Source organism: Engystomops pustulosus, chromosome 4, assembly GCF_040894005.1.
Source record: "Engystomops pustulosus chromosome 4, aEngPut4.maternal, whole genome shotgun sequence".
In the NCBI taxonomy this organism is placed as follows: Eukaryota; Metazoa; Chordata; class Amphibia; order Anura; family Leptodactylidae; genus Engystomops; species Engystomops pustulosus.
The window spans coordinates 52,956,139-52,968,758 of record NC_092414.1 but is presented as its reverse complement, the minus strand read 5'-3'; the positions used below and the strand labels follow the sequence as shown (position 1 = coordinate 52,968,758).

At 39.9% G+C, this 12,620-nt stretch overlaps 1 protein-coding gene across 2 annotated transcripts in view; it reads left to right on the top strand.

Moving 5' to 3' along the window:
• DOCK2 (dedicator of cytokinesis 2) overlaps nt 1–12,620 on the top strand; it is a 471,688-nt gene that overhangs the window by 360,398 nt on the left and 98,670 nt on the right. For both annotated transcript variants that reach the window (XM_072145916.1, XM_072145917.1), the window contains exon 30: nt 6,448–6,526. In XM_072145916.1, the coding sequence (XP_072002017.1) occupies nt 6,448–6,526 (79 nt within the window). The remainder of the gene's footprint in view (nt 1–6,447; nt 6,527–12,620) is intronic.

Genomic DNA, 12,620 nt, shown 5'->3' with positions numbered 1-12,620 from the left:
CAGTAGCCAATAGCACTTGCTCCTCCATCATTCACAGTCTGCCATCTCTGGACTACAGGTTTACTCCATGTTTTGTAGGGGATGTTTGTATCATGTAAAAAAAATGTTTGGAAACCCATCAATTTCTGTTGGTGTTCATGGCTTACACCTGGTGACCCCATATCTAACCCTTACCATTTACCAATTTTCACAACTTTCAGCTGCCATCTGCAATTGAAGCCAAGAAAACTACAACCTCTTTTGAATATGCTGGCAAGTGATGTGAGGGGAACTATGACTTCACCTATGCCCATCAAATCTGCTGGGGACTACTGCACAAAAGTTGTGACTTTCAGGGACTGCTGCACAAGAGCCACGGCACTTAGGGACTGCTGCACAAGAGTCATACTCTCAGGGACTGCTGCGCAAGAGTCATACTCTCAGGGACTGCTGCGCAAGAGCCATGACTCCCTGGGACTGCTGTAGAATAGCCATGACCTTCAGGGACTTCTGCACAAGAGTCATGACTCTCCTCTGGCAGAATAAAACTTGGGGAAGCAGATGAATGGCAAGATAGGTGGGGCTTAGGGTCACAGATAGTTTTAACATTGTGGGAGGGTAAAACCATGTGACCCATCGTTTAATCACCCTTGCTTGTCCTAGGAATTGGCTCATTTTTTTTCAATTCAGAAAATTACAGAGGGAGTTTCACGGGTGCTCCTGATCCCCTCGTCTCAGGCTCATCTGTGATCCTCCATGTGCCCCTGCCCCCCGCTGCAGTCACTTACCTGTCCCCATTCCTGACTCCCATCCAGTGGCCGTCCACGTACGTCCTTGTCTGCTAGGGCGCAACGGCTTCAGAAGAAGAGCCAGCGCACCTGGAAATTGTTAAAAGGAAAATTTTTAAAAGCCAGCTTCTCCCAGCACTCCCTGCCAAAACTTAGTGCCTAGAGCCTTTGAGAAAGCTGTCCTATGCGTTTTGCTGTGTTTCCGAATTCCTGTTGTGACCCCGGTTGTGCATTTGACTCCGATCCTGTTCCGCCTGCCCTGATCCTCCTGCTTTGTTCCTGATGTTGATCCTGTGCTGCCTGTCTTGATCTCCTGCCTATACCATGACCATGAGTTTGCCTTACGGTTCTGTTCCTCGCCTTGGGTGCCACCGTGGACAACGCCGCGGGAAAGTCCAACCTGCTTTGCGTCGGCGAGAAAACCTATAAGTGACAGATTTCCGCAGTGAATAGACTGCTGCATTTGTTATTGATTTTCTGCAATTATAAAACTGGTTGTAAAAGGAATATGTTTTACAATCTGTTTTCAATTAGTATTAAAAAATATCTAGGTGATACATTCCCTTTACAGCAGTTCATGTAAGGTCAGGCAGTCTATCTTGGTAGCAGATGTATGATGAGTTATTAGACTTAGAAATAGACTTACAGGCTCTTATGTAAAGCAGTGTAATTCAGACATGATTATTATACTGATAGAAGTGTCTTACTGGTCTGCCTTATACGGCTCTTAGCACAATTTCCAGGTTTCTGATTGTATATTAAGTCCCCATAGTTCTGCAGGTTTTGTTTTAGAACTTTACATGAAATATATTATATATACAGTATATTCTTATGTTTTACAAAATATTCCTTCTATATAAGATTGTATAAATCTTGATTTAGAATATAAGAAATTAATTGCAATCCATAATGATAAACCAGGGACACTTACTCATAGATCCAGTCACTGTGACTGAGGTAAACTTCTTATATTTGTTATCCATGGCTTCCTTCCTTCTAAAAGTATGCTAATGAGCCTGAAAGGTTACCAGAGCCCCTCCCTGTTGCTGATTCACAGTCTCTTACAATCCCACTCTCAGTGTGTGCCGAAACGTCCAGTGCTGTAGTGAGATTATATCAGACAAAGGGAGAGGGAAGTGTCGAGCAAGAGTGGGTGGAGGGAGGGGCGGATTGGGGTAGACAGTCTAACAACCTGTGAATCTGCAGAATGGAGATTTAATGCTGTAAGGCTCATTAGCATAATTTTGAAAATTTCTTCTAGAAAGAAGGAGGTTACAGATAGCAAATATAAGAAGGGATCTCTGAGTAAGTGTCCCTGGGTTATCATTATGGATTCAATTAATTGCTTATATTCTAAATCAAGATTTATACAATCTTATATAGAAGGAATATTTTCAATGATGGATTTAAAGGGAAACCCCACTGTTACAAAGTTCTCTTATATACATCCGTAAAAATATTTCTTCTGCTTGGCATCCTGTTAAACAACTTCTTTACAGGGACATTTCCCCTTCTCGTAATTCTGCTTAATTTGAAAGAACAAAATTGATTAAAATGTCAGAATCAATGAGATTAAGTCAGGCTACCGTGCTGATTTACTTATCTTCTGTTAAAGGGTTCAGAATTAAATCACTGATGCATTCAATCCAAAATTGCTGTTTTATACGGATGTTAGATTAAGATTTGTCTATTCCTACTTGAAGCTTTCAAAAATTGTGTAGCTTAGTTTTATGGTACAGACCAATATGTAGATATGTAAAACTTTATAATATTTCTTCCTAGGGGGAGTTGTCATCTCCCTATTTCAGGAAACCTGTAGTTTCCTGCACTATTCTGAAGTCTATTGGATTGGGAATGCAGGAGATCATTGTCCAGGATATTCTCCCCGCGCTCCCAAGATCTCCCCGAACACCTTCCAGTCAACCAAGAAGAAACTCTTACCTCTCACCGTCTTCTTATCTAGAATCTCTTTCACCTCGAAGATGTCGGTGGAGTCAGCCTCAGGAGCAGGAGGAGGTACTTGCTGGGAGAAGCGGTTCAGGATGACAGACTTGAGCAGAATACAATGGAGCAGAGCCGGCATTTGCTGAATCCAGAGAGTTTTAAGAAAACTCTGCCCACTGCAACAGAGTGGTCCAGTCATCATTCCGGGCAGAAACAAAGTGGTTAAGATAGCAGCCCAGAGTCTGGTTAATTCTCTCTATGTGCCCATTCGACAGTGGGTGATAGGCAGAATAAAAGCACAATTTCACTTGAAGCTGGTTACAGAGGGAACGCCAGAATTTAGAAACAAACTCAACCCCCTGTTCATAAATGATGTGCTGAGGAAGTCCATGGAGGCATAGGATGTGCTGGAAGAAATGACTGGCAAGGCATGGAGCAGACGGCACACCTGGCAGAGGAACAAAATGGGTCAGTTACCACCCAGATGATGGTACTGCCTTAGGAAGGCGGAAGGTCCGTGATGAAGTCCATAGCCATGTGAGACCACAAGCATCGGCAATGGCAGAAGAAGACCTCCAGGCTTGAGACATGACGGCTTATTCCAAGCACAGGAAGCGTAGGAACTTACAAAGTCCCGTACATACTTGGCCAGATCTGGCCACCAATAGAATCGGGAAATGAGGGCGACAGAGCGCTGCACCTCAGGGTGCCCAGCCACACGTGTGCAAAGTCCCCAAGTCAGAATTTTCTTCCTAAGAGCAGGTCAGGCATAGGTCTTGCCAGGATGTAGCTGCCGAAGGTCCACTGGAGCGGGCAGAACCAGTCCCTCAGGAGGGATGACATGCCGAGAAGCCAGTTCTATCCCAATGACATCCGCAGCACCAGAGAGGGCATCAGCCTTGATGTTCTTCTCAGCTGGACAGAAATAGATAAGGCTTGTCGCGGATTGAGTCGATATACAGTCTGGAGATAGAGGAGGTTCTTGTGATCTGTGAACATGCAGACCGTAAAAAGGAGCTCTCTCCACAAGATAGCTCCACTCTTCTAAGGCAAGTTTTATTGCCAATAGTTCCCGATCTCCTATGGAGGAATTCCTCCATAGTCTTTGAAAAGAAATCATAAGTAAGAGTTCAGCCTATTGGCCCTTTCTGGGTGAGCACTGCTCCTGCACCTACTGAGAATGCATCCACTTCCAGGTGAAAAGGCTTCTCTGTATCTGGCCGTGTGACCTTTGCTCCACCTAGACAGTCAAACAGCTCTGTGATCAAGGGCAAGGGATAGCGGTGACTTATAAGACATAGAAGGAGTGACCCATCCATTTTGGACACAAAGAAGAAACTCTGCAGGTTCTCCTTGATGCAGTTTCGGGCACAGAAAGTGGGTACCCTTGACCATGAGGAGAAGACGTACCTGACAGCACATCAATAGGGCAGTCGTAGGGACGGTGCGGTGGCAAAGTCTCTGCTTGCTTATTCGAAAAGACATCTGCAAAGTCTTGATAGGAAGCTGAGAGACCCTCCAGGGACTTGGTAACCATGGGGAGACTCATGTTATTCCACACTCCTGTGCTAGCAATAATCACAGGTGTTAACCCTTCGATCCCCACCGGCAAAGCTGCTGCGGCAGTGACAAGCCAGTAAAGAAAAAATAAAATTCAAATCAACCCTAGGGAAATTCAAATTTCCCTAGAACTGATATAAAAATAAACAGTTAAATCATAAAAATGTTATGTATCGCCACATCCTAAAATGTAGCACCCAAAGGTGCAAATGGCACTTTTTCACCATTTTCCAACATATAAAAAATGTAATAAAAAGTGATCAAAAGGCCATTCAGTCCTTAAAATGGTAGTATTAAAAACTTAATTTCATCTCACAAAAAATAGCACCACCCACAGGTCTGTACACTGAAGTATGAAATAGTTATTAGCTCCAGAAAATGGTTAAATGAATAATTTTTTTGTACAGGAGGTTTTAATTTTTGCAAATGTAGGAAAATATTATAAAACCTATATAGATTTTGTATCTCCATGATCGTACCGACTGAAAGGATATAGGAAACATTTAGCGCGCACAGTGAAATCTTTAAAAGCTATGCCCACAAGAAAATGGTGCAAATGGATTTACAGTTATTGAGTAGGGTTACAATTTATTTTTGGCAGCGGAAAACTATATCCGTAAATTCTACATTTCTTCATTTTATGTATTATACTCACATCTTACAGTGTTTTGGAGCATACTTATTACTTGCATAAGAAGTCTCCTTGGATTTTTGCTTTAGATCACGCTTTTTCTGTATACACCTTGTTCACAGCTGCATACAGCTGTTTTACTCTTTATTTTGTTATTGGAAGCAGAAAAAGTGGAGCTCGTAAGAGTGGTTTAATGTCTTACACCAGCTTTTTATATACCCGTAGCTATACATAGAAAATCTAGATGTCTTTTTCCCATTGGGAAGAAAAAGTAAAGTATCCAGAAAAGTGTACATAATTTAATAGTTTCCAGATACTTTTCCACTTGTTTTTTAACCTTTACCAGACTCATCAGTAGGTTTTATGCACTGCCTGTCACCAGAGGGGCATTTTTAGCTGGGAACAGGTTCCCACAGAAATACTACTATATATTCCACACAATTTAAATCTTAATGTTCATCTGCTCCTGATCCCTCCTCCCATCATCCTGGCTTGTCTCTGCTCCACCCCTTCCTACATCCTCTCCTCCTTCCTCCCCCTGATGATGGTAGCTCACTGCAGCAAGATATTCTCGTGCTTGCGTGTTGACCTGTCTGCATGTGCACTGAGAATTGAAGGCAGCTTGCCCTTGGCCCAGTTGCATTTGTGCAGAAAATGGAGACGTGATAAGCCACCATTCACTTCTAAGTGCGCATGTCGCAGGGAGAGGGTTCAGCGTCTCCCCCGACGTCATCAGGGGGAGAGAAGAGGAGAGAGAGGATGTGGGAGCGGGTGAAGAAGTAACAAGCGAGTATGATGGGAGGAATCGAAGAGCAGACGAATGTTGCGATTTCAAATACCCCCTTCTCACCCCCCGACCCCCCCCCCCGCTTGCAACCTAGCTGAAGAATCTTGCAGGGAGCAAGGTAACGTTTCATATAGTTTATTTCTTTAACCATATAATGCACAACTTTAAAAAAAAAATAAAATGTGTGAATATATTGTAATGTTTCTGCGGGAACCTATCCCCCAGCTGGTGACAGGTTCCTTTTAATAAATATGTCACAAAGTCTATTGGCTACATTTATGAAAACTTGTGAAGTCTATACTATGTGTAGTGTGCCTGTGGATTCATTAAAAGTGGCGCACAGTTTTCATTAATCTGGTGCCCCCTACACTGCTTCTTATTTTTTGGTGCACCTTGTTCATGCTGCAGATTTTCGGTGCAGAAAGAATTGTTGTGCACCTCAGTAATAAATGTGGCGGAAATTCTGACTAAGCACTAACATGCCCCTTTTTAGTGCACATTTTTTCTGTTTTGTCAGACAGTGCTGCCGTGGTACAAAAATGGCGCAAAAAGTTTATAAGTACATGTACAAGCAGTTTGTAAGTTCTTTTCAGTGCAAAGTCAGACAAAAAACTGGTGCAAACGCTTTAGTAATTGTGGACCTATCTATCTATCTGTCTATCTATCTATCTATCTATCTATCTATCTATCATAGCATTTGTATGTTTTTGTATTTTTATAAATACACAATTCAGTACACAAGTCTATTTCTGTTGCAGAGTTTTCTTGAGAGCCATTGACAAGTTTGCCAGAACCATGAACCAGAAATTTCTTGAAAACATGAGTTTTGAAGTGCAGGTAAAGTAATATTTTATAGATTTGTTTTAATAATATATTGTACTTTAGAAAAGCTTGGAATTCTTGCTGAGTTATAAATGTCACAGGGTAAGATGAAGGTTACACCTAGACTTTTCTATGACACTACACAAAAGTGCTGGAAATTCATTTACTAGCTAAAATATCTTTTTAAAATCACCACTGGAGCAATTTAATGGCAATAGATAAAATCACTGTGAAATCTCCACATGCAAAGTGAGGAGTATATAACTTCTTACTGCTATTTTAAAGCAATTTTGAAACAACTTTTTCTTTCACAAAGTATCAAACAAAATATTTGGCAAATGAAATGAGTTTTGCTGCAACTTATTCCCTACATTAAATCAAATCAAAAGATAATGGGGTACTGTCTGCGTCTGGAGAAAACAAGGTTTAATCACCAAAAGTGACGGGGCTTCTTTACAGTGAGAACTGCCTGCCACAGGCGCTGGTCACAGCAGGGACAGCAGAGAGCTTCAAGAGGGGTCTAGATGCCTTTTTACATTTAATAACATTGATGGTTATGTTATATAGAAAAGTTTCCCTAAGTCCCCTCCTCATCCAATCCCTTCCTAAAATGAACTTGTTGGACATGTGTCTTTGAGGAAAGAAGAGATAGGGGATGAGAAAAGCGCAAGAAATTTAAGTGTAACTGTATGGTGATGGTTCCAACACATGGAAAAGACTCTCACCTTGTTCTTGGTTAAACGAGCATATCTTGACCCAGGTGTTGGTGTCGCTGCTTGCCCATGGATCACAAAGGACGATCTGCTGACCCAGAAATACAATTGTGCAAGGATTGGTTAACACACAAAGTTGAACTTTGTCTTTAAAAAACGCAGCTGCATACACTGAAGATATTTTCTATATTCTAAAAACTTCTGTTTATTAGGTTACAGCGTGTTTCAGCACTGTGCCAGAGCCTGCGGCAGCTACTTTTTTATGGATGAATTTCAACTTGTGGGGTTAGAAGAGATGGGCGAATTTATGTAAATTTGTTTTGCCCGGTTCGCTGAATTTTCAGATAAAACGGTACGTCACATGCCAGGTGCGCGTGCATGGAGAGGCCTCATGGGCTGAACCCTCTCCATAGCCGGTAAGTCTTTTCTGCATATTGCAGCAAAGGCTTATCGGTAACACCCGCGGTTGGTGCTAGCACTCGCCAGAAATCCCCATATACTATATACCTATACATATTCAGGCAACCGATGGTTAAAGTACCTTATGCAGTCTGAAAAATAGTAAAAAATAAAAAGAAGTTTAAAAAAAATTATAATAATAAAACCTAAAAGTTCAAATCACCCCCCTTTCCCTAGAATTGATAAATAATAAACAGTAAAAATCATGAACACATCAGCTATCGCCGCGTCCAAAAATGCCAGATCCATCAAAATATAATAACAGGGGGGTTTTTTTACCCCGTAACGGAAAATAGCGCCCAAAGTCAAAGATGCCACTTTTTTTGCCATTTTGAAAAATATAAAAAATTCTATAAAAAGTGATCAAAAGGTCGTATAGTCCTTTGATAGCAATGAAAACATCATCAAAAGTCACAAAAAATGACCACTCACAGCTCTGAGATAGTGCCTAGTCAGAGTTTGCGGAACATTTATTGCTGACGTGCGGCACAGTTCTATCTGTAGCATGAACAAATTGCACCAAAAAAAGGTGCACACTTCCAGAGCAGTGTAGGGGGCACCAGATTCATGAAGATCCGGTGCCAGTTTTGATTTGCACACTCCACAGGCAAACTGCGCATAGTACAGACTGCACTGGTTTTGATAAATGTGGCCCATTGTATTTAAAGTAAAGAAAAAATATAATCCTAGAGGACTTATCTGATGAAGATATCCAATTTCAAATTCTAACAAAATTTGTTTGACACTGGTAACTGTTTAATGCTGGCAGATTTCATTGGATGTTAGATTGCCTGTCAGATTTGCCTTTGAGTTGTCAATGGGTCCAGAGCTGCCAGTGACACACAAAATTGAAAACTAATTGAAATGCAGACAAACTTGGCATCCTGTGCGCTTTTTGCTAATTTACTATGCCAAGAAATAAAGCGATTGGAACTGTACGCTGACAAACAATGCAGGGCCATTATTCTTCTTGATTATTTGCACAATCTAATAGGCAGTGCTGTCCTTTAAACTATAAAGTTCACTAAACACATTAAAATTCTGCACACTTGAATTGCTAGTCACGCAGTCACGTAGAATAAAATGAATCCAATGATTGTGTATGTATTGTTCAGCCATGGATAATGATGCTGATAGTTATCACTACTCAAACCCAAGAAGGGACATCAGAGGAGACCTGCAAAGGCCGAGCTGGGGATTGTATTAGGAATTGTTGTGACCTTATTCTGTACTGTAGTTAGACATTTCCAGGAGTCGTCACAAGTGGCATCTGAATATTAAAATATATGAAATCCTGAGAATTAACTAATTGTCAGAAAATCATTACCTTTAGATCCAGTGGTTAAAGGATAAGCATTTGTAGACACTATGGACAACTTTTTTAATAATGGAATATTCTACACAAATTAAATTAGAGGAATGTGCTTAATTTCTATGGCTGCAGATATTGTAGAATAACAGGTTAAACTTAATGGACATCTGATTTTTTTCAGCCTTAAAAAGTATGTTAACTGTAATTTATCTATATTATTTTCATATCTGCGATTCGAGAATTATAATTTTTATACTCTTTTGTTAACTTTTTCCAGGACGAGTTATAATGACATATTTACCATAAATTTAATGCATTGAGAAACATTTGTTAATTTTTTGTTGAAAGAAACTTTTTTTTTTGGTTTCATTTTTCCTGTTTTTCCTTTTTAAAAATTAAATACAAACTTTTGATGCTTTTTCTTTAAAATCATTGGTTTAACACTGGCAATACTGTTGTAAGATAGAGAGGCAGCTTCTTAAGTCCTGCCTATAGTAAGGCCTCACATTGTTAGGCCCCTGATTCACCATTACAGCTCATTGGTGCCCAGAGATGGTTCTTGGCTGAAGTATCTATGATGATAATGCCCCAGACCAAATAATAAAATGGGCACCATATAGTGATAATATGGCCAGCAAGTACTCCCCACCAGTGTAAGACAAATAAATTAGATTTTGGAAAAGAATTAAGAGACATAAATTTCATATATTTGGAATCTACTAACTGTTTGAACTTCTTTACACACTTTGAGCAATCCTACATTTGTGCCACAAATTTTTGCATTTTTACTTTTTGGCTATTGAGATTAGAAGTATATGCACAGCTTGCCCACATCAAAAACAAGAGACATGTTACACAGGTGTATGTCAAATTGTTACTCCCCAAGTAAAGCAGAATTCTCTATATAACAACTTCTATATATATATATATATATATATATATATAATAATACATCTGTAACTATAAGTAAATGTATGACTAGAAAGCTTATAAACTTCCCTACAAAATGCTATTTTCACTTGTAGAATTATTTGGGTGGTTAAAAAGGTACACTTTTTTTAGTCTCTGCGAAAATGGGGATACACAAGCGCATTTTGTTCTCGGATGTGAGTTAGACCCCACCCCTCTGCCATGTTGGCTTTGGCTCTTGATGTATCTGACAGCCGAACACTCAGCTGTACAATTCTATGCCAGATCCTGCTGGACGTAAAATTGCAGTATAAATGGATACCATTCACAGCTGAACGGTTGCAGGTTTTAGCCAATCCACAGTTGTGGGGGTCCCTCTTCTTGGTCCCGTGCTTCTTGTAGCCCACTTAATGTGAAGGCAGTGTGAAGTGCAATTCCTGGTGGTTTGACAGGAATTGTGATTATTTCAGGGCTAGTATACCTGATTTACTAGCGAACAAACCCTGATAAATGCCCCCATGGAGTAACAGAAAAAGGCAGATCAACATAGGTCCATGTTCATGTGTTATGCATAGGACACAATGTATGGTCTAATGCGTAGGGTGGGCAGTTGCTGTGCTATTCTAGTAAAATATGCATAGAGAAGGAGTCTACCTGTGTGACCTGGAAATTAAAATATTCAACTTTTATTCAATTACAGGCAGTCTGCAGTTACTTACATGCTTCTATAGGTTTGTTCTTAAATAACCAGAATTTTACGTCTCACACCAGAAATTCCTGCTGTTTAGGGTTTAAATTATTTGCCACCAAGGCTCTATACCTTAATAACAGCCATTTATGGGGCCACCATAGACACAGACAACATCTGGGGAACATCTGCGCTGCACTTTTCAACAAAGACAAAGACAGGGGTTTAGTAAGGTTTATTGTGACTGTTTTTGATGACAGGTTTCCTTTAAGTTGAATTTGTATAAATTTACACAATCGCCAGCATATAATAAATAACCCTTGAGTAACGACACACTTCTTTTAGCTAAAAATGGTTTCCTCACATCCACATGAGAGTTATAAACATGGTTTCTTGGGAACTGGCCTAATAAGCAAGTCAGGGGCATGGCCTAATGTCATGTGACCAAAGTATTATCATCACAAGTCCTTTAACCCCTTAACATCATCAAACTGTACACCATGCACATATCTGACCACATAAAAAATAACTGCATGGTCTTCTACTCCTCTCCATGCAGGCTGCTGTGATTTCATGTTATATGATTTGCTGTGATTTCATGAGATATATGCTTGGTGTACAGTTTGTAAATGTTAGATGGTAAAGGACCTGCAATGATGTCACCCTGGTTACATGAGATTACTGCTGCATGCATAGAAAGCATGGGGTGGAACTGCTGGATTCAGCCTGTGGAGGTCACGCCCACCTCGTCTCGCTATAGACATTCTTGAATACCAGGTAAATTTATAAAGATGAATATATGGGAATTTGAGGGATACCATTTTTAGCTAAAAGGAGGGTGTCAGTTAGTTACTAGGGTTCTATGGAAACTTGCCACTAGCTCTATTTGTGAAAAATGTGGGTTCTCTTTAAATAAATTACTAGCACCCAGAGAGCTTCATCAGAGGTCACAGTGGCCACAGAGGCCCATTTGTAACTAGGGGTGATCAAGGGGAATGTTTTTTGTTGCCTGTACTGTAGCCTATTCCATTAATGTGCTGCATTATTTTTTTATTTTCAGTTTAGGGGTAGTACACCAGACGTATTGCACTTTGTGTGCATTACACATAACTAACTCTACAACATGTGCTATTGCAATTAATGTATATAAGATTTTAATTTCCTGGGCAGTTTTATGCTCTCCACAATATTGGAACACTGCAGTGCACACATATGGAAGTATTATTATTTAGTAGGATAAGCAGATAATACAAAGTTTTATTTGTATCAAACATGACACCAAATACAATTCCGAGTAAGACAGACTGGATTACAATATTCTGCACGCAATTGCCCATGTCATTGTTTTGCGCTATTTGCACGCCCTATTTGCTAGTAATATTTCAATATTCTTTGTTGAACATGATGATAAGAGCAGTTTGGTTTATGCTTGCTGAAATGTAGTCGAATATTCTACCACGCCTCTAACAGAAAGACATTACCGGGCCTGGGGACGTACAAGCTTGCAAATCTGCATTCCGCATCATCAATTTTTTTTGCAGCTGTTGTTAGAATTGCAGCCAATGCCTATAATGATGAGACATTTTCAGTAATAGACAAAATGTTATATGATCAATTAAACTTGCTTATGCAAATAATCTGCTCGGCGAGATGAGTGCTGCCTGGCAGATAATACAAGATACCTGTGCTTCTCTAAATGGAGTACATGAATGTATGTGCTATGCAAATACTTTCTCCATGTTGCAGAATATTTTTGGGCTACGGTACTTTTTGTATTTTCCTGAGAAATAATCTATTTATCATTAAAATCCATTGTAATAATTATGACTTATGTAATGCCCACATATTGCAGTGTGATTTGTGATTTATGAGATAACTCATCCTTTTTAATAGCCATGTAAACAGAGACGTCTATAAGCTGTCCATCACATACACAGAGACCAGTTCTAGAAATGATGTATAATATTTGAACCTGGTACATATTTTGCATTGGTGCCCGAAATCTTTAATCATCATTAATAAATCTAT